The sequence below is a fragment of the Leptopilina heterotoma genome, unplaced genomic scaffold, assembly GCF_015476425.1.
Source record: "Leptopilina heterotoma isolate Lh14 unplaced genomic scaffold, ASM1547642v1 Lhet_141, whole genome shotgun sequence".
Classification (NCBI taxonomy): Eukaryota; Metazoa; Arthropoda; class Insecta; order Hymenoptera; family Figitidae; genus Leptopilina; species Leptopilina heterotoma.
In genome coordinates, this window is record NW_025110860.1 from 536,348 (window position 1) to 560,719 (window position 24,372).

Here is a 24,372-nt window from a genome sequence, read left to right on the forward strand (position 1 = left end):
TTCAGTTAAATAATCATTCGACTAATTTCAAAATTTTAACAGACGATTGATGACAAAATTTACGGCACATAACTCAGTTTTAATTAGAGAAACTTGGATCAAAAGTCAAACCCCAAAGGACAAGTTATCCTTAAAGTAATATCTAATAAGGGAAGTTACAAATTTACCAGGACTTTAGTAGGAGTTTGGTTTGAAACTGACTTAATCGAACCTATGTTTCCAATTAACTGTCAATACTTAAGTTAGCCAATATCCATCACCTTCTGAATTCTAATTATTCATCGACCTGAACGATTATAGAAAAAAATTTTAAAAACTTTATAGAAAAATTATTTTAAATTCGTGACTGACTCTAACCCCTTAATTTAAAAAATTTAAAATCATAGTGATATTATTTTTTTACAATTTTTTTTCTTAAATGCCTATTTTCAACTTTAAAATTAATGAAGCTATAATTTTTATCAAATTCTATAATTTTGAATCAAAAATAATTTAATTCTTGCATAGAATTTTTTTCAAATTTTTTGAAAATAATTAAATTCTTTTTATGAATTTAATTAAAAGTGTATTAAAAATAATTGAATTCTTGTATAGAGTTTTATCCAAATTTTTCAAAATAATTGAATTGTTTAGAAGAATTTTATTACAATTTTTTTAAATACTTGAAATATTTCATGAAATTTTATTCAAATTGTACAGAAAGTATATGAATTCATGTGAAAAATTTTATCAATTATGAAAATAATTAAACTTTTCTAAAAATTGAGAAAAATGATTATTTATTTCTTTCGAGGAATTTAATTAAAATAGTCTTCAAAATAATAATTGAATTCTTAAGAAGAATTTTGTTATAATTTTTCCAAATAATTGAATACTTGCGATTAATTTTATTATTTATGAAAATAATTGAATTTCTGCGATGAATTTTATTATTTATAAAAATAATTGATTTCTTAAGAAGAATTTTGTTAGAATTTTTCCAACTAATTGAATTTCTGCGACGAATTTCATTATTTATAAAAATAATTGAATTCTTATAAAGAGTTTTATCCATATTTTAAAAAATAATTGAAATGTTTCATGAAATTTTATTTGAATTGTATTGAAAATAATTGAATTCCTCTAAAGAATTTAAATAAATATAAAAATAATTGAAATTTTCTCAAAATAATTGAATTCTTAAATACAATTTTATAAAAATTATTCAAAATACTAGAATTAATGTAATGAATTCTATTATATTATATGGAAATAATTGAATTTCTTTAAAATAACTGAATTGTTTCGAAGTATTCTATTAACATTCTTGAAAATTATTGAATTCTTATTCAATTCAATTTTTTGAAAATAATTGAATTGTTTAGAAGATTTTTAATAAATTTTTTTTAATAATTCAATTCTTATGAAGAATTTTGTAAAATATAAAAATAATTAAAATTAAAAAGAAAAATTTTATCAACATTATTGTTCAAAATAATTAAATTCAGTTGAAAATAATTTCATTCCTGAGAAAAATTTTAATAAATATAAAAATAATTGATTTTTTTGAAAGAATTTAATTAAAATTGAATTGAGCATAATTAAATTGTTATAAAGAATATAATCAAATTTTTTCAAAATAATTGATTTTTGCCATAAATTTTATTATTTATAAAAATAATTAAATTTAGAAAAAAATTAATAAATTGTTTCGTAGAATTTTATAAAAATTTTCTTAAAAATAATAATTGAATCCCATTATAAAAAGTTTTATCAAAATTTTTCAAAAAAATTGAATTTCTGCGAAGAATGTTATTAAAATTTTAAAAAAATTTTTAATAATAATTGAATTCTTTCGAGCAATTTTATTGAAATTGTATTAAAAATATTTGAATTTCTTCGAAGAATTTTAACAAATTATAAAAATAATTGAATTCTTTCAAAGAATTTTATCAAATTTTTTAAAAATAATTGAATTTTTTCTAATAATTTTATTAAAATTCAATATTATTAATTGTTTTCTGTTGTCAATTCGTATACAAAATATTTCCAAGTTTAATAACTCCTGACGAGAAAATAATATTAAAAGCTTTTTACTCTTTAAAAAACTAAAATTCTTCACAAATTTGCAAAAATATAGAAATGTTCTCTTTAAAATAACTAAAAAATTTTTTAACAAAAAAATAATGAAAATTTTTGTAAATTTGTATTAAAAATTGGAGAAATAGGAGAATATTACTGATTTTAGTTATACCATTTCGGGAGATGTTTGTAAAGCACAATTTCAAAGAAGATATTTTTTTGCTATTTTTTTACCCAAGTTTGTCAACTCTGTTGATAGACATAAATAAGTTTATGCATTTTTAAAAAGAGGTTTCTGAAGAATGCTCTTGCTTATCTTATCAATGCATTTACTCAAACTTTCTAGAGATTTATAACAAATGTTTGTTAATCATTAGGAATTCTTTAGTACAACACTTTTATAGATCTTCTTTGGAATGGTATGTTTTATAACAAACTTTTAAAATTGTATTGTCTATAACGAATTCTTGGTTCTTCACCAAACCCACCAACTGAGATCCCTGCTAGTGATCTAATTATAAATTTTATAAATTTTATAAGGTTTAATTTTTTTTAGTAATTTGTAAGTATTTTTTTTTAATTTCGAAAACATGGATTAATCCTAATATTTAGTTCGTTAGATTGTAAACTCTGTAGGTCACTTAAGGAATCCGTAAAAATCCGGAAGTTACAATTCTCATGACTCAATACAATATCGAGAGCATCATATATCATATATTATTCATTATTATCATATATCAAATATCATATATTAAGAGCAATACGTCTGTAAATAAAAGGTTCTAAATTAGAGCTGATTTTCGGTATTAAAATAGAACCAAATCACGATTTAGTACCCAAAATTGGTATTAAATTAGTACCTTTCTTTTAACAGTGTACATTCAGCAATACATTCATTAGTAAAAATAGAGGCATTACAATGAATAGATTTTTTCAAATAAATGTTCAATTCAGGACACATACAACCTTCATAATAGTATTAGAATTTTTCGACTAAACTTCTTTGAGTGATACTAATTTCCAAATGTTCTTTCTGTTGCAGATGTTTCGCTTCTCAAACATTGACTTGGAATCAAAAATCGCAATGGAGTCTAACTGCCAAACGAATGGCAGCATTAAAAACATCCCTGACGATGATGGGAACTACGATTATCCAGACGATGTAAACAGTGATGATGTTGAGGAAAATGAGAGCAGTGTTGTAAATAATAATAACAAGAATCAAAACAACAATAGCGAGTGCGCGGATCCACAGCAGAGGCTCGCTGTTCTAAGTTTCGAGCAGGTTCGACGTCTTAATGATGTGATGAATGAAGTTGTGTGCATTCACGGAAGGGGGAATTTTCCAACACTCGAGGTGCGATTACGCGATCTCGTGACAGTGGTGCGTAGCAAATTGGAGGAGAATCCAAGTAACGGTGGAGCTGGTATGAAGGTGCGCGACATACGATTAAACGGTAGAGCAGCATCGCATGTACTCGCCACTGAATCGCAACCCTACAACGATATAGATCTCATCTTTGCGGTTGAGCTGTCAAGCGGTCGTAATTACGATAAAGTCAAGCAAGCAGTACTCTGCTCTCTGTTTGATTTATTGCCAGAGGGTGTGAGCAGAAAGCGCATCACCACCTGCAGTCTCAAGGAGGCCTATGTCAGTAAAATGGTCAAGGTGAATAACGAGGGCGACCGATGGTCCCTAATATCGCTCGGCAATAATCGAGGTCATCGGAATGTTGAACTCAAATTCGTCGATTCAATGAGACGACAATTTGAATTCTCCGTTGATTCCTTTCAAATTGTCCTCGACTCCCTGCTTCTATTCTACGAATGCAGTAGGCTACCAATTGGCGAGAATTTCTATCCAACTGTTGTTGGCGAGTCCGTCTACGGCGATTTCCAAGAGGCCCTTTATCATTTGCACAAGAAGCTCATTTCCACCAGGCATCCAGAGGAGATTCGAGGCGGTGGCCTCCTCAAGTACTGCAATCTCCTCGTCAAGATGTACAAACCCTCACAGCCCGATTACATAAAAACACTCGAACGATACATGTGTTCTCGATTCTTCATAGACTTTCCCGACATAAGCCAGCAGAAGGCAAAACTCGAGAACTACCTTTGGAATCACTTTGTCGGACCTGAGGAGGAGGCCCTCAAGTATCAGTATTTGATGTTGCTGCACAATGTCGTTGAGGAGTCAACCGTCTGTCTTATGGGACACGAACGACGACAAACACTTGCACTTATCGAGAATCTTGCTTATCAAGTACTATGCGAGGAGCAACAACGGCACTCAAGTCAACAGCCAACAACAGGACCACCAGCCTATGTCTACGCTAATGGATACTATTACACACCAGTGATACCAACTGCGTGCTACACTTGCACCTGCAATTCGTGGATGGCCTGCTCGTCGTGATCCCAAGTTCTCATGAGTGAAGCGTAAATATCCAACAGAACAGACCTGATCATCAATATCAGTTGACTCATCTCAAAACACATTTTATAATAATTATTTCTTTCTATTAATTAGTACTATTATCATCTCTAGCCTACACCTAGTTTCTGGTAGTTAACGAAAAAGAAAAACAGCGACAACCACAACAAAACAAAAAAAAAAAAAATATCATTAAACGGGAATTTTTATTTAACTGCGTATATTTTTCAAGTGCTTCTCGGTTTTGTGATGATTGACGAACGACCCTATATTTCAGAGATGTATTTATCAAATTAAATCAATCAGTGCTGTGCGCAGTCCAACACCAAGTGTCGTGTCAAATAACGGTTGGATGTCAAAGCGTATTGCGTTCTTAGGCCCTGTGGAAGCAGATTATTTCCTCAATTTTGGTATGTTCGCTCTTTATCAGAGCAAAGGGGGACTATTTCTAAAAGGCGATATTTTCAAAATCAAAAATTCACAACAAAGAAAATAGTAAACAAATTGATAATCACAGGTTTGCCACAAAAAAAATTATTTTTCCCTGATTTGCAGACAAAACTTCCATTTTTTCCCTCAACCCAAAGAATTCTAATTCACTCTAAAAATTAGATATACTCAAAAAAAATGTTCTTAATATTGCGGATATCCTTAATTGTAGAATTATTCGAAAACATCTATAGTTTTATTTAAAAAAAAAATATTAAACCTTTATTATTTTTCAATAGGGATAGATTTTCAAAAATTTTAAATCCAAACCTTCAAGTTGAATAACTAAAAAGAATAATGTTACGCAGTTACATCTTCAATATTATTTTCATCATTTAAATTCAATTATTATTTTTTTAAATTTGTAACTAAAATTCTTTAAATAAATTATTTATCGAATAATTTTAATAATCTTTTACAAAGTTCTTTGAAAATTTTCAAATCTACTTGTTTACAATTCAATTTTGCAAAATTTCAATTATTCGAAAATTTTTCAATTAAATATATCTTAAAAAATAAAAATTTCAAATAACTTCAACAGAATTGGAATTAAAATTGTTCAAAACAAAATTAGATCTACAAAATTATTAATTTAAAGTATGAAAAATTCAGATATTCAAAGATTTTAATTTGAAATCTTTTCGAAATTCAATTACTTCTTAAAATTGCAATTGTTCGTAATTTTTTTAAAACTTAAATTATTTCTTAAGAGTTTTTATCTAAAATTCTTTTATAAATCCATTATTTTTAATAATTAATTAAATAAATATTTAAAAAATCAACTAATTTCAAAAGAATTTGAATTATGAAAATTTTTCTTGAAACTTAAGTTTTTTAAAATTACTAATTCAATTCAAATTCAATTCATATTTTCTAAAAGTAAAAAGAAATAGAAATTCTGCAAAGAATTTTATCAAGATTTTTAAGAATAATTGAATACTGATATTTAAAAATTTATTGAAAATAATTGGATTCTAGCAAAGAATTTTAAAATAATTGAAATTTTAACAAGAAATTTATAAAAACTTTTTTAAATAATTGAATTTTTTTGATAAATTTTATTGAAAATAATTAAATTTATGTAAAAAATTCCAAATAATTGAAATTCTGCAAAGAAAATTATCAACAATTTTAAGAATAATTGCATTTTTCATTTTATTAAAATTCCAATTTAAAACAATTTTAAGAATAATTGAATTCTTTTGAGAAATTTTATTAAAAATAATTAAAATTCTGCTATACGAAAATTATCAAAAATTTTAATAATTATTCAATTCTTTCGAGAATTTTTATTGAAAATAATTAAATTCATGCTTAGTTGCATGAATAATTGAATTCAGATATTCTATTAAAATTCTATTGAAAGTAATTTAATCTTGGAAAGAATTTTAAAATAATTGAAATTTTGACAAGAAATTTATAACAAAAAATTTAAGAATAATTGAATTCTTTTGAGAAATTTTATTGAAAATAATTAAAATTTTGCTACGAAATTTATGAAAAATTTTAAAAATTATTGAATTCTTTCAATAAAATTTCTAATTAAATTCATTCAAAATTCAAATTTTCTAAGAGCAAAAATAATAGAAATTCATCAAAGAAATGAAGCAAATTTTTTAAAATAATTGAATTCTGATCTTTTTTTAAAATTTTATTGAGAATAATTGAATTCTTGAAAAGTATTTTAAAATAATTTAACTTCTGCAAGTAAATTTATCAAATATTTTAAAAATTATTGAATTCTTTTGGGAAATTATTTTGAAAATAATTATTGAATTCATGCGAGAAATTCAAAATAATTGAAATTCCACAAAGAAATTTATCAACATTTTAAAGAATAATTGAATTCGGTTATTTTATTAAAATTGCATTAAAAATAATAGAATTCTTGCAAAAAAATTTAAAATGATTAAAATTTTGACAAGAATTAAAAAAAAATTTTTTAATAATTGAATTCTTTTAAGAATTTTTATTGAAAAAAATTGAAATTCTGACAAGAAATTTATCAAAAATTTTAAGAATTATTCAATTCTTTCAATAAAATTTCTAACTAAATTCATTCAAAATTTCAGATCTTTTAAATTTTCAATTTAAAACCTTTTGAACTTTATTTATTTATGAAAATTGTAAACAAAACTTATAAAATTCAATTATATTTGAAATTTTCAATAAAAAACTATTCATTAAATAAATTTTTAAGTAATAATGTTATGATAGTTCTTAAAGAATTAAATTATTTAAAATAAATTATTGTCAGAAATCGAAAAAATTTAAGGTTTTGTATTAAAATTATGAAATTACCACGAATTTTAATACAAAACCTTCAATTTTTTCAAAAACAAAATTCAGTATTTTCTTATGAATTCCAAAAATTTAATTTTTTTCCAATACTTTTAATAAAATTCCACAATCTAAATTCCCTGACCTGTGGCAACCCTGATGACAAATTGAATCAATTTAGTAAAAATATTTAATGTTATAAATTTTTCTCAAAATTTTTAAATTCAAATATTTGTGTTAAAAGTATTTACGAGCAAATCGCCTATTTTAAATAAATATATATATATACTCATGGTCAAGGAAGATTAGATAAAGAATGGACTAAATTTAGAGAATAAACGTCATAAGTAAAATTCTCCCGATTCGCTGTTAAAATACTCGTTCTGATTTCGAGATACTAGACACTTATTATTCTTTTTTTTTTAGAAAAGAGGCGTTTTCTATACATATACATAAATAAAAAAAAATTATATATATACATAGATATTTAAAAATTCTACATTACAAAAAATATACATGCATATTATCTATAAATGATTTATTATTAATGTGTGGCTGTGATCACATTTCATTTAGTTTCTACGTTGTAAGATCGTTGGCATAAAAAGTGGGAAAAAAAATCTAAAAAAAAAAAATAAAAATAATAATAAATAAATATACATATACATATATTATATTAATATGTGAGATACCAAATCGACGTCTCGAGCTCGAATTACAACCGTTACATTGACGCAGCCTGAAAATTCGTAGGCGACCAAAAAAAGAAAAAACAGCCACACAAAATTATCGCGAATACTTCTATTTCTGTCTTTTTTTTTTAAGAAATCCTTCTTCGCATTTTGAGACACATTTTTTCTTTTTTTAATTTCAAATTCTTTAAACTAATCATTTTTATACGTTCTCTTTTAATTATTTATTAGAAAAAATAGTTGTTTTTTTTATTATTACAATTTTAAAAATTCAAGTCTACTGAAGAAATGTAAAAAAAATTATCACATGGCGAAAATGTTCTTGTAATTTACAGGAGAAATTAATGTCCTTTTTTTGTAAAGTTTGTAAATAAAAATTGTTGCATTAAAGAAACATTAATTTTCAATTATTATTATTATTAATAAAAAAAAGAAGTTTTCTTTAAATTCCAAAAAATCTTTTTTTAAATTCCAAAATAATAAATGTCCTCGAGTCCTGATGTAAAAAAATTTCCGTCCGAAATGAAAAAAAAAATACATTGAAAGTTGGGACATATTTTTTATGAAATTTGGACTTATAATTTTTTTTTTCAAATTTAAGTTTATGATTATTAATCGAGTCGTATTAAGAGCCTTGTTAAAATAATCTATACGCTTAAGAATCGAATTTAATTGCATAAATGACTTTATGATGTGTTACTTGAGAGGAGAATTAATTTGAATGGCGAAACCAAGAGATGGATCTCAGGGGTCTAGAGGGGGGCAGGGGGGGAGTGATTCCCGTGGAAAGCTGCAGCCAATTTCTCGATTAAATTCAATTCTTTTAATTTCAATCAATCAAGTTGAATCAAACTATAGTGACGAGAGAATACAAATATTTTATTCTTTTAATTATTATTATTATTAAGAGTAGAGATGATTCTCTATATGATTTATTATTATTATTATTATTAATGCTAATTAAATTTACAAATAAATAAATTTATAAATAAATTCATATTATTAAAATATTATTATTTGAAATTACGACAGTTTTCAAGATTTATTAATATTGATTATTTATTAAAAATTATTATTTATATTTTTATTATTGTATTTATGATAATTATAACTATATTAGTAATTAATTATTAATTACAATTGTAATTACAATAGTAATTAATTATTAATTACAATTGTAATTACAATATTAATTACAATATTAATTACAATACTAATTACAATAATAATCACAATAATAATTATATTAATAATAATAAAAATAATTATAGTTGTTCTAATAATTATAAAATTGCTATAAAATTATATTTTTAATTATATAATAATTATTTTTATATTAATAATTAAAATTATTATTATTGTATTAATGATTATAAAATAATTTTTATAATTGTATTAATAATCACAACCAATTATGAAAAATTTATCACAAGATTAAATATTAATAATTTAAGCCGTATAAATATAAAGACCATTAACTTTTATTTCTCAGTAGACGATTTGATTTCCCGGAAATTACAAACGATAATTAAGGAATTCTTTCTATAAGTAATAATTTTTTTAAATTACTTTTGCAAAAAAACGATTTTATATCTTGATTTTTTGAAACAATTATTCTTTTGTTCAGAGAAAGAATTATTTTTCCATTTACTTGAAGAAAACAGTTTTTAACTTATTCAACAAAGAAAAATGTTTTTAAATAAATGTGTTTAAATTGTATTTTTTAATTTTAGAAAAATTTTTTTTTTGAATAAAAAGAAAATTTTCATTATTGCAAAAATCTTTTCTTGAGTTGGAAAAACTTATTTCTTATTGCGAAATATTTTTCGAAAAAGAAAAAATTTTTTTATTCTAATAAAATCTTTCGTTGAATATGAAAAAAAATTCGCAATATTGCAAAATCCTGTTTTTAACGAAAAAAAAAATTCCTTCATTATTGTAAAATATTTCTTTGAATACGAAAAAAATTGTTACATTATTGCAAAATCTCTTTTTTAATTAGAAAAAACTTGTTCCTTATTGCAAAATATTTTTAAGGACAAAAAAACTTTTTCATTGTTGCAAAATATTTTTCAATTAAGAAAAAACTTTTTCATTCTTGCAAAATTTTTCTTTGAATACCAAAAAACTCTTTTTCAATAATTACAAAATTAATTTTCTCATTGCAAAATTAGGTTTTCGAAGAAAAAAAACTGTTTCATTGTTGCAAATCTTTTTTTTCAAATATGAGAAAAATCTTCAATTTTAAAAAATTTTAAGAATAATTGAATTCTTTTGAGAAATTTTATTAAAAATAATTAAAATTCTGCTATACGAAATTTATCGAAAATTTTAATAATTATTTAATTCTTTCGAGAATTTTTATTGAAAATAATTAAATTCATGCTTAGTTGCATGAATAATAAATTGAATTCTTGGAAAGTATTTTAAAATAATTTAACGTCTTCAAGTAAATTTATCAAACAATTTAAAAATAATTGAAATCTTTTAGGTAATTTTATTGTAAATAATTGAATTCATGCGAAAAATTGAAAATAATTAAAATTCCTAAGAGAAATTTATCAATATTTTAAAGAATAATTGAATTTTGGTATTTTAATAAAATTTTAGGTAGGTATTGAAATTAATTGAAACTTGTAAAGAATTTAAAAATAATTGAAAGTTTGACAAGAAATTTATAAAAAATTTTAAGAATAATTCAATTCTTTTGAGAAATTTTATTGAAAATAATTAAAAATCTGCTACAAAAATTATCAGAATTATTAAATTTTTTCTAGAAATTTTATTGAAAATAATTAAATTCATGTTTACTTGCATGAATAATTGAATTTAGATATTTCAATAAAATTATATTAAAAATAATTGAATTTTGCAAAGAATTTTAAAATATTTGAAATTTCGACAAGAAATTTATAAAAAATTGTAAGAAAATAATTGAATTCTTTTGAAAAATTTTATTTAAAATAATTAAAATTCTGCTATAAAAAATTTATCAAAAATTTTCAAAATTATTGAATTCTTTCAATAAAATTCCTAATTAATAAAAAATCTTTTAAAATAATTAAAATTCTGCTACGAAATTTATCAAAATTTTTTTAAATTTTTTAATTCTTTCAATAAAATTTCTGATTAATAAAAAATCTTTAAAAAGAAAATTAATAATCTTATTGCAAAAAATATTTCTTTGAATACTAAAAAAAACCTTTTGCATTATTGCAAAGTCATTATTCAGAATAAGAAAAAACTTTTGCCCAATGAAAAAAAAAAAAAAATTTCTCTTCCGTCAAAAATGAATCAAGAGTATAAAAATAAACTAAATTCTCTTATGGTATAATTTTGTTTGTTTTTTTTCTCTCTCTCTCCATTCTGACGTCTTTGCATAACTAATAGTTACGAAAATTATTATATATATTGAATAAGAAAAAGGGGGAGGAGGGGAGTTTGTATTTGTGTGAAACGATCTCAACTTGTTCGCATCGATATCGTCTGGTGACCCCGTTAGTATACATAGATAGGCTCGTTTGCTTGTTCACTCGCTAAAACGCTCACTCACACCCACATTCACCCACACATATACAGGCCTAGTTGAGTCGTTTGACTCTCGCTGATTCGCTACTCGTTTGCTCACTCTTCCTTTCGGACGCAAGCGAAAGTAACATCGAAATAAAAACTTTGCAAACTGGTTTTTCAGGTATATCTCGCACTAATGCTAAGGAGTCAGTCGACAGTGATTGTCGCTCTATTCCTCTGTCCTCCACTATATCTATATATATATATATATATATATATATGCAACACTGCACATTATACACCGAGGTCGGATCGCTTACATATTTCTTATTCCTGTCCCTTTTCGCATTTTTACACTTTTGTCCCTTTCAATTCATTTCCAAAGACACACGAGGTCACTTAATAATAAATCGGGGCGCATGATTATTCCCCAAATGTCATTTTTCCGAAATGTCATTTTACCGAACTGCACTTTTGCGAATACTCATTTTTGCGAAAAGCCAATTTTGCGAAATGTCACTTTTGCGAATTGTCATTTTTTCGAAAAGCTATTTTTGCGAATTGTCATTTTTGCGAATCGCCATTTTTACGAATTGTCAATTTTCCGAAAAGTCATTTTTGCGAATCGACATTTTTACGAATTGTCAATTTTCCGAAAAGTCATTTTTGCGAATTGTCATTTTTGTGAAACGACATTTTTGCGAAAAGCCATTTTTCTGAAATGTCATTTTTGCGATTAGTCATTTTTGCGAAAAGTCATTTTTGCGAATTGACATTTTTGCGAATTGTCATTTTTGAGAAATGTCATTTTTGCGAATTGTCACTTTTGCGAATCGCCATTTTTACGAATTGCCATTTTTACGAATTGTCATTTTTGCGAATAGTCATTTTTGCGAAAAGTTATTTTTACGAATTGTCATTTTTGCGAATCGCCATTTTTACGAATTGTCAATTTTCCGAAAAGTCATTTTTGCGAAACGCCATTTTTACGAATTGTCAAATTTCCGAAAAGTCATTTTTGCGAATTGACATTTTTGCGAAAAATACAATAGAAAACTTGTAGGTCTATAAATTCACAATTGTATTTTTCGTAAAAATGACAATTCGCAAAAATGACTTTTCGGAAAATTGACAATTCGTAAAAATGGCGATTCGCAAAAATGACTTTTCGGAAAATTGACAATTCGTAAAAATGTCAATTCGCAATAATGACAATTCGCAAAAATAGCTTTTCGCAAAAATGACAATTCGTAAAAATGACTATTCGCAAAAATGACAATTCGTAAAAATGTCGATTCGTAAAAATGGCGATTCGCAAAAGTGACAATTCGCAAAAATGACATTTCTTAAAAATGACAATTCGCAAAAATGGCAATTCGTAAAAATGACTTTTCGCAAAAATGGCTTTTCGCAAAAATGACATTTCACAAAAATGTCTTTTCGTAAAAATGACAATTCGCAAAAATGAGTTTTCGAAAAAGTGACAAATCGTAAAAATGGCGATTCGCAAAAATGACTTTTCGGAAAATTGACAATTCGTAAAAATGGCCATTCGCAAAAATGACAATTCGCAAAAATAGCTTTTCGCAAAAATGACAATTCGCAAAAGTGACATTTCGCAAAATTGGCTTTTCGCAAAAATGACTATTCGCAAAAGTGCAGTTCGGTAAAATGACATTTCGGAAAAATGACATTTGGGGAATAATCATGCGTCCCTAATAAATCGACAAAAAGTTTCTAATCTATTTTAATTTTTTTTTTTTTTTTTTTTACTGTAAGCTTACGGGAAACTTGCACTGCAAGCTTTCTGCAATCTGCTTGCAATCCGCCTGCAAGGTTGCTACTGTAAATTTTTCTAAACTTACTGCAACAGGTTTCGCACTCAATAATTAATTTTTTAAAAAAAGTATCAAAAAGTGTCTTTCAGACTGAAAAAAGTAGTAAAAAAAAGTTGCTATATCGAAAAATTAAATTTGACTAAAAAATTCGTTATTTAGTCGATTGGGAAAAATCACAAAAATTTCATTCTGTATTTCCCTGACATTTTCCTGATTTCCAAAAAAAAAAAATATTCACTTTTTTCTCTTATCCTGATAATAACTTCAATTCTAAATTTTTACGACATTCTATTATTTGTCAAACTTTTAGTTAGAATTCTTCAATAATTCGATTATATTTAAAAATAATTTTTAAAAGTAAAAAAAAATTTTTTTTAATCAAAAAATTTATTTTAATTAAATTTTGCTAAAATTTGCAATTAATTGGAACATTAATGCGATCAATTGGAAATTTAAATAAACATTCTTAATTTTTACAAGAATTTAACTATATTTAAAAGATTTTAATTAAAAATTTTCAAAAGACAATTTTCTTTTCAAATATTTCTAAATTAAATTATTCGAATAATTTCTGTTCAATAAATATTTAACTACTTATTTATGTTTACATAGAAAATTTTTAATAATTTTCAATTATAATCTAAAATTTTAACTGAAAGTAATTTTTCAACAAATTCTTATTAAAAAGTTCTACAAGAATTCAACACTGAGAATAAATTTTTTTTAATTCAAAAATAAGTAGCCAACCAAAAAATATGTTTATGAATTAAACATATTTTTCAACTGAAATTATGTATTGAATGAAAATTATTGTTTAATTCAAAGATAATTTTTGAATGACTGTATGACAAAGAAAATTATGTTTGATTCAAATATATTGTTTTCTCAGTGAATTATTTAAATAAAAAAATAAATAATTGATTGAATAATTGATTATTTCTTAAAATTGAATTCTTATAAAGTATTTTATTAAAATTTTTTTAAATAATTAATTTCTTTCAAAGAATTTTGATAAAATTTTTGAAAATACATAATTACGTTTTTCAAGGAATTTATTTAAAATTGTTTTAAAAATAATTGTAATTCTGTGAAGAATTTTATTATTTATGAGAATAATTCAATTCTTGTAACGAATTTTATTAAATTTTTTTAAATAATTGAATTCCTGTGAAAAATTTTATTATTTGTAAAAATAATTGAATTTCTGTGAAGGATTTTACTAAATTTTTTCGGAATAATTGAATTTTTTTGAATCATTTTATGAAAATTTAAAAGAACAATTCAATTATTTCGAATAATTTAATTTAAATTTTATTAAAAATAATTGAATACTTGCGATGAATTTTATTATTTATGAAAATAATTGAATTTTTGCAACGAATTTTGTTAAATTTTTTTAAATAATTGAATTCCTGTGAAAAATTTTATTATTTGTAAAAATAATTGAATTTCTGTGAAGGATTTTATTAAAATTTTTAAAAATAATTAAATATTTTTAAATCATTTTATGAAAATTTAAAAGAATAATTCAATTATTTCGAATAATTCAATTAATATTGTTTAAAAAATAATTTAATTTTTATGATGAATTTTATTATTTATAAAAGTAATTTAATTCTTATAAACAAATGGAATCAAAAATTTTAGAAAATAATTAATTTCTTTCAATGAATTTTATTAAAATATTTTAAATAATTGATTTCTGTCGTAAAATTTTATGGAGAATTGTATTCCAAATAATTGAATTCTTGTGGAAATTTTATTATTTATGATATTAATTGAATTTTTGCGTAAGATTTTATTAATTTTATTAAAATAATTGAATCTTTTTGAGAAATTTTATTAAAATAGTAGAAACTGAAAATATTTGAATTGCATCGAAGAATTTCGTTATTTATGGAAATAATTGAATTCTTGAGAAAGATTTTCCAAAAATTTTTGAAAATAATTGCATTGTTTCAAAGAATTTTATAACATAGAAATTGTTTAGAATTTTAAAAATTTTAATTAAAATTTAAACTTTTTAAATTGAAGATAAAATTTATTTTAATTGAAAAAAATGTTCATTCCTTTAAAAAAATTATTTTTAAATGTTCTGAATTATAAAAATACTTTCATTAACTTACATCTTTAAAGCAATGAAAAGTTTCTTTAGAACAAAGAAGAAGTCGACAAAATTCAAAGAAATTATTTGTTGGATATTTTTATTTTGATTTGAAAAAATATTTCTTTAAATCAAAGAAACATTTCTTTCCAATTTGCTCATTAAATTGAATATTTATTGATTCAAAGAAAAAATTTCTTTAATTCAAAGAAATATCTCTTTCTGTGCATTTTTCTATCAAAAAATAATGAAAAAGAAAAGAAAAAAAGATATTTTTGGGAAAATTTGCTTATTAAATTAAAAATTTATTGATTCAAAGAAAAGATTTCTTTAAAGCAAAGAAATATTTTTTTTAGCCAACTTAGATATATTCGTATCAAAAAATATATTTATAATAGTCCATAAATTCATTAAAGTAATAAAAATAATTCAGAAATACTATTTTCAAAAAAATTATTCAAAAAAGAATGAAATAAAATTAAATTATTTGCTCAAAAAAAAAAAAAAAATTTCTTTGAAGCTTTTTTTCTGCAATTTGCGTTGACCTATTAGAGAAATAGTGTAAAAATAAGGAAATTATCTTATCTAAAGTTTGATAGAGCAATTCCATTGAAAAACAGTGCACGCTTCATTGCTATCGACTCATTTTTCTAAATCACATTTAATTTTGCTATAATTTTCAGTCTATCAGTGGCAAACAACACATTACGCGACCTGACGTAAAATTTTTCGATAAGAATATAATAACTTTATATCGTTTATTGAAAGTGAGGAGGAAGAAAAAATTATTTTTCATTGAGCCTCTAATTATCTCTAATTAACCAACTTTTCATTTCCTTAACATTCAAAAAAAAAAAAAATTATTCCCTTAGTGTGTAGAATAATTTTTAAATATTTAATACAAACGAAATAAAATACTTTTTATAAAAATAAAAATGAAACAAAAATTTATTTTTTTAATAAACTAGAATACTTACAATTTTACAAAAAGGAAAAAATTTTTGAATTTTATTTATATTCTTTGAATTTTGAAAAAATGAATTTAGATTCTATAACTCTTCGATTTTGTTGAAGTAGTAAATTTATTTAAGAGCACTTTTCCCCTTGCTAATTTAAACTTCAAGTCTAAATGTCGACCTATTCTAATAATAGTTTTCTTATGGTAGGTCTTTTTCTCATTTTAAACATTTTTCTACGTTTAAATTAGTAGATACAATTTTTTTTCTCCTACTTTTGATCCCAAGACAAAAGGGAATTTAGCGCCATTTGAAATTTTTCTGGCGAACCTCCAAAAAGCATCAAAAAGAAAGAAAAGAGACAAAAGACAAGAGAACCATTTTGATTCAGAATAGAAGATAAATTTTTATCCCCTTTAAATTGAGAAAACGATAGTCTTACAATTTCAAAGATTTAAAAGATGTAAATTTTTTTTTATCATTTTTCGTCTCAATAATATAAATCATTGAAATATTTTCCAAGTACTTTTCTTCCGTATATGATTATTTATTATTCACGCATTCCAGTGAAACGTTTCTCTTTTTTTTTTCATTATTTCTCCCCATAGATCATGTAAATTTTATTCAAATGTCATGTTCAATTCATTGCTTGAGCGAAATTATTAAATCATTTATCAAATAATTTTGCAGTTACCTTTAATTTATTCCCCTTTCGTAACATATTAAATAAACTCGCTATTATCGAATTTCAATTAACATGTTTCATAAAAAACATGAAATGAATTTATAAAAATTGTTTTGTATAATTATAGAGGAAAAAGATTCAGAGAAATATTTATTGGCACAGTTCAATATAAAAAAAATGTAATTAAATCTTTTTAAAAATTTTACTGTTTTATTCAAAAAGAATAAATATGAATAAAAAATATATTAAAAAATATTTTTATTAATTTTTATTACTGAGGGCAATATGATAGCAATTTTAATTAATTAATTTTTTGTTAATCAAAATAAGGAATGAAAATAAAAATCAAAAATAACAAATTTAATTTTTTTTTAATTCATTATATGAAATTCAAAAAGAAAAACTTCGAGATAAAAGTAAAGAATTCTTTTTTACAAGGAACAATACGAAAGAAAAGCGAAAGCATCTTATATTGGAATTTTCTCGAGTGTCACTAAAGTAATTATTTCTTATCAGATATAATTCAGAGTTCGTGCGAATAATTATTCGATGCTGAATTCTTAGAGGCGGGAAGCAGTATCGGTTATTATGTAAATATAAGAAGTCGAATCAATCAGAATTTCTTCCTGTTTCGCTCTTTTCTTTAATGTGTGCGTCATATAAGTAATGATATTTCGTGAAAGTGCATCGTGACCCGAAGGTGCAATGACCGATGAATATTTCACGTTTCTCCTTTTCAAAAAAAAGAAAAAAAAAACAGTCGAAATTATTATTCATCCGAATATTTAAATTTTGTTTCAATTTTTACTTGCAAACATATTATTTTCAAATTTCATGAATTTTATCAATTTTTTCGTATTTCTTATACTAAATTGAATCAGAAAGCACGATAATTATTTCCAAGATGGTCACAAGTTTCAGATAAAAAAAAAAAAAATAAGTAAAAAAATAAAAAAAAAAAACTGACATCAAAATTATTTTCCCTGACAAAATTCTTTTTACAGGAAAATATGAAAATTTATACGAAAAATGGGTAAAAAATTTATGAATTTTAATAATTTCTAAAAATTACAATATTATAACCCTTTCTGAATTCAATTATTTTCTACAATTCACAACTAGACTTCATCAGTAAATTAATTACATATTTTAAATAATTTTCCGAAAGTTCTATTAGAATTTAATTATTTGAATACAAAAACTCAATTTTTTATAATAATTTTAATTGTCTATGTTTCTTTCTCAAGTTATTAAAATATAATATTTTCAAAAAATTATAATAAAGAAATTTTAACAATTAATTTTTTTAAAATGTTTCAAAATAATTTTTGAAAAATAATAGTTTTTTAATAATATACAATTGAAAAATTTCCATAAAATTGAAATTTGGTAAAAACATTATTAAAAATAATTGAGGTCTTGAAAAATACTAATAAAAATAATCGAATTTTTGAAGAATTTTATTTAAAAATACGAACATAATTTCTCGAAAGATTTAATAAGTCTGAAAAAGTAGATTTTTATAAATTTTTATTTACTTTGTTCGAAATAATTGAATCTTAAAAAATTATGATAAAACAATTCTTAGTTTTTGAAAATATTTTAATGTAATTTTTCGAAAATAATTGAATTTCTTAAAAGAATTTTTGTATAATTTAAAAAAAACTAATTAATTTCTTGAGGAATTTTAATTAAAAGTTTTGAAAATGATTTTCTTCTCCAAAATGGTAAAAATAATTCTAAAATGTTATTATTTATGTTATTATTTTGTATAATTTAAAAAAACTAATTAATTTCTTGAGGAATTTTAATTAAAAATTTTGAAAATCATTTTCTTCTCCAAAATATTAAAAATAATTCTAAAATATTATTTTTTTTGTATGTATTTGAATTTTCAAAAATATATAATTGAAAATACTGCAAAAATATTGAATTTAAAAAAATTAGAAGCTAATTTTCATTAATTTTTATTAATTTTCATAGCAATATTATGACAAAACAATGACAATATTGTGTCAAAATGATGTCAATATAAAGTTAAAATGACAATAATGAGGAAATATTGTCCTAACATTTCTAAACCTTGCAAAAAAAGTATTTAAGAAAAAATTTTACAATTATACCTATTTATTTGGAATATATTTTTCCCATAAAAAATAATTTCCTATAGAGATGCTAAGCAAAATTTTTTTCCTTCCTCTATTTTTTTTTCTCTTTTTACGAGCACTCAAATTCTCTCGTCACAATACCCCGCGCTCTTTCACCGATTACGACTTTCAATTCTTTAATATATATCGAAAAATTGCTGCTGACTTTTCACATTGAGAACGCTTCACACAATACTTTATTGAAAATAAATATAGATATCTAGTAAAGGTAGTAATTTTCTAAAAGAAAAAAGTAATAATTTTCCAAAGGAAAATACAGTAATTTCGAAAAGAATAAAGTAGTAATTTCGAAGGAGGAAAAATAGTAATTTTCTGCTTTTAAAGTAGAAAAACAATTGTTTTCTAATAGAAAATCTTTTTTTTTTTGGAAAATTAGTAGAAAAATCTCTAATTCTAATATAAATACAAAATAAAAAAAAATTTTCTAAATCAAATTAAGTTTATTGACGCAGCTATTGTCAATAATCTTGATTATGATACCACAATAATGATAGAAATAGTTTTCTTTTTAGAAACTAAATTTTAACAAATTTGAAGTACCTTTGAGATTTATTTATGTACCTTTGAGAAAAAGAAAGGAAAAAATCTGAATAAAAAAATGACATAAATAAATATTAAGTAATCAGTAAATTTTTTTTTGTGTCTCCTATCAAATTTCAGTGGCTCTTTTTTTCGCGTTCTACGTTAAATATTCAGGCTGTGAAACAATTCCGGTTTCAGAGAAACAGTGTCGTTTTAGGAAGTCTACTAATTTTTTTTTTTTTAATTTTTTTTCTGCTAGTTTTTAGTGAATATTGTACAATTAACGATGATGCGTATGTATAATTATATTATAAAAAAAAATCGAAATGTGTAAATAAAGTTGCGCACTGATTCGACACTCTTGAGTGTCATTATTATATACATTATAAATATATACACTCACACACGAGCGCGCGCGTGCCAACATATATTACATATTGCAAAAAAAAAAAATAAAAAAAAAATTTATCTCAAGTTACGAATAAAAAAAAAACAACAACAACAAAAAATAGTAATTGTATAAATAAAATTATACTACAAAGCTGTGAATATTTTCTTCTTTTTGCAATAAAATGTCATTATTACAAAAATAAAAGATCAAACTTTTTTTACTCGTCTTATCGTTCAAACAATTTTCTATATCGTGCGAGCGCCCTTGCGTGAAACAATGAAGACTAAATATTATTTTCGATTATACATTAAATATATATTACAATTTATATATAAATAAATACATAACAATTTATATATAAATATACAATATATATATATAGAAGTATATATTAGCCGGTCTCAGGAATCTGATTGTGACGATTGTAAAAAAAAAAATTCTAGGTAAGTTGCTATTGAAACAGAAAATGAAAGTTTAATTCCAAAAATAAAGCCATATTATATAATAATGGTTTGCTTATTGGAACATTTTCTTTTGCTTGTAAATATAAAACATTTAATCGCATACCAAAATTCTATCACTTTTCAAAAAAAAAAAAATCAGAGGGTATATTACTATAATTTATCAACAGATGAAAGTAAAAAATTATTTTAACTTCTATACTTAAATAATAATATCGAGTAAACTTGCTTGCGCTTTGACAATCGACAAAATTTTGTTTTTTAATCCAAATATTTAATTAATTTGCATAAAAAATACTATTTATTAAAAAGTATATACTTTTTTTATTACAAATTATTATAAATTAATAAATTTACTTTCTATTCAAGCTGTTGTACAAGGAAAAAAATAAACATGCCACTTGAATGTGAGAGAAAATCTATAGCAGCGCATTCGGGATTTTTTTCACATGCGCTGATAATAAAATTTTATTAGATGATCGAATTTTAAAAAAAAGATCAAAATTTTATGAAAGAAGATCAAAATTCAAAAAGAAGAAGAATTAAAAAAATCTTTAGAATGCGCGCGAGATTTGTATTTGTTGTAAATATAATTGTGTCCATAATATAATCTTTGCTATTTGAAATACACAGCAAAAGAGCGATTCGCTAATAATTATCTATATATTATATATAATGCTTAATGAATTATAATGTAATACATAGTAATTAATAGTAACTTTGACTGTTATCAGACTAACGTTTACAGCACGGAGAGAAGGGCAAAAAATGGAAATTACTCTACAAATGAAAGTAGAATCAACTAGTTTGAAAAAAAAATTCCGAAAATATTGGTCTGATGTAATTAAATTAAAATGAAATATAAAAAACATAAATAAAATATAAATAAAATATAAATTAAATATAAATAAAATATAAATAAAATATAAATAAAATATAAATTAAATATAAATGAGATATAAATGAGATATAAATGAGATATAAATGAAATATAAATAAAATATAAATATAAACGAATAGTTCACAGAAAAAAGACATGATTTCCATGTTTATAAATTTTTAACCCTTCTCTCCGTGAGTATTTAGCAAAAGTCCCTATATATTATGATTAACTTAATGGGCCCTTACATACAAGGACAGCAACTGATAATGGGATATCGATATTAGCAAAAAATTTATCAAACAAAATTTTTAATTTTAACCCGAATAGTACAACATAATAGAGAAATGCCTCAATATTAAGCAACGAGTTTCAAAATATTGCCTAAGTAAAAAAAAGAAAGTCTTATTTTAAGACCAAAAGAGTCTCAAATACAAATTCAACATTTTTAAGATAAGCATTTGCTTAATTTTTGCCTAATTCTTTAAATTTCAATTAATAAACATTTTCACTATTACTATTTAGTTAGTCACTCTAGCCATATAGTTTGTAACGTTACTAATTAAATCTGTAATATTTACACTCACAAAACTGTCTATTTAAGTAAAAAGAAATCCTTTTACCATAAATTCCTTTTAATATTTGTCTAAGAAGAATTCCTTTTCTATTAAAAGGAAATTCCTTTAAATTATATCCTTTAATTATTAAATGTTTCTTGTTTAATATTAAAAAGAAATATTTTATCAGTATACTGATAAAAGTTTTATTTATTCTAATTATCAGTAATTCATTAACTTATTTATTTAATTAAATAATAATTTATTTATTTTTGACTCAAATTTATAAAATATTTGAAATTAAATTTAAAATAAAATAATAATAGCATTAGTCTGCAAATAATATATTGATAGGCAATAATAAGAACTAAATTTCTTTCATCATAATCTCCATATATATTTAACCTTTTATCAATTTTTTTAATTTTAAAAAGTTATGAATTAGATTCTACATTTTTTAATAAATTAAATTACAGTTTTCGAATATATAAATAATTATTATAATTATCCAACATTGTTAATATTTTATTTAAAGTTTGTATTTATCCAATATTTTTTTATAAATAATTATTGTAAAAATTGTGCAGATTACATTTGCATTATGTAAAGAGTAATTAAAAATTTTTATATTATTATTTTGATATGTTTACAAACGTCAAATCACTTGAAATTATCCTTCTGACATAAAAGGATTATATTTAAAAATCAAAAGAAATCAGTTTGTATTCAAACGTTTTTTTTTTCTAATAAACTTCTAACCTTTTTATATTTAAAAGATTCCTTTTACAATAAAACTATTTTTGCTAACGAATAAAGGACATTTAAAAGGAAATTAGTTTTGTTGAATAAATTATTTCTGTGAGTGTAAAATTTTAATTTTGTTAACAAACAAAAATAGCAAAACCAATTAATAAAATAGTTACGCTTAACAATAAAAATTGCAAAATTTGCAGCAGCGTATTTTACTAACTAAAAATTATTTTGCTTTTAAATTAGTAAATTTTACTAATAAATAGTAATTTCTACTAATTTATTAGTATAATTTACTAATGCAAAAGCAAAAAATGCCTGTCACTAATTGAAATTAATAATTTTCAATAATTCAAAATTAAAGAGTAGATTTTTGAGGATTTTACGTGAAAGCAGACAGTGCTGATATGAATTTAAGACTGATCTTAAATTAAGATTTTCTTTTTAGGGTTTGAAAAATTGAGGTAAAAAATAGATAATCAACTATCTGTAGCTAGACAATATTTCAGTTAATAGAAGTTGTCAGCAAGCTTGTGTCAATATTTCAGGGCCTGTTTAGGGTAATATGTTAATATTACACAGAAAAAAGTGAGTGTTATTTTAACACTGAATTCGGTGTTAAAAGTGTCTGCATCAAACTTTAGCTCGGAAGTGTTATTTTAACACCGAAAATAAGGTAAATTTTCTATTATAGAAAATTTATCCTCACTAAAATTACCCTACCAAAATTTACCCGCATCAAAAACAACACTCGCTTTTCTCTGTGTACCCTAAATTACCCTAAAAGGACTCATTACCTCAATATTTTACAGTTTTACCCCGAAAAGACGTTTGCGAGAGGAAATTTTCAGTGCAATATTCGGAAACTCATTAGCAAACATTTAGACAATGTTCCTGCAAAATATGTTGTAAAATTTGAAAACAAGAGTTCACCAAGTAACCTGTAAGCTTGCAAGAAGCTTGCAGCAAACTTACGAAACTTTCATTGCAAATTTTTTCTGCAAGTAGGAGAATGCATCAGGAAAATTTTGAAGTGAAAAAGATTGAAAATCAATTTATATTGAAATTTCAATTTTGGGTACAAAGAAAAATGTCGATATCTCGCGAATGATTGTAAAATTAGAAATTAATATAGAAGAGTATGTAAAAAAGAAAAAAACTAAGACACTACATACTCACTACGCTAAGCATTATTATAAAATATGCATACACACCTACACACACAAATACACTTCATATACACTATCTGTGCGCGTTCGTTAAGAATATCTAATTTTCTACAGCAAAAAAAAAGATTTCTATAATTTGCAATATTCGTAAACCCATCACGAAAAGCGAAATGATAATTCAAAAATTGAACTAGATACAAAAGAAAGTACTAAAATTCTGAAAACTAAATTGACTGACTTTCTGAAATATTTAATTACCGTTAAAGAAAAAAATTTCCAAATTTAGAAAATAGAAATTTTGTGAAAACATTTTTTTGATTTCTATGTAGGGAATATTTTCTAAAAATTTTATTAATCAATGAAAGAACGATTTTCAACAAAAAGTAGTAAAATATTTTTTATTTATATTATTACACTGAGGGGAA

At 23.0% G+C, this 24,372-nt stretch overlaps 2 protein-coding genes across 6 annotated transcripts in view; one reads left to right on the forward strand and one right to left on the reverse strand.

Annotated features, from left to right (window-relative positions):
• LOC122498067 (terminal nucleotidyltransferase 5C) overlaps positions 1-5,306 on the forward strand; it is a 67,160-nt gene extending 61,854 nt beyond the window's left edge. The window contains exon 2 of the mRNA XM_043605613.1: positions 3,104-5,306. Within this exon, the coding sequence (XP_043461548.1) occupies positions 3,104-4,477 (1,374 nt within the window). The 3' untranslated portion in view covers positions 4,478-5,306. The remainder of the gene's footprint in view (positions 1-3,103) is intronic.
• LOC122498070 overlaps positions 1-24,372 on the reverse strand; it is a 202,994-nt gene that overhangs the window by 150,480 nt on the left and 28,142 nt on the right. The gene's annotated exons all lie outside the window — the stretch shown is intronic.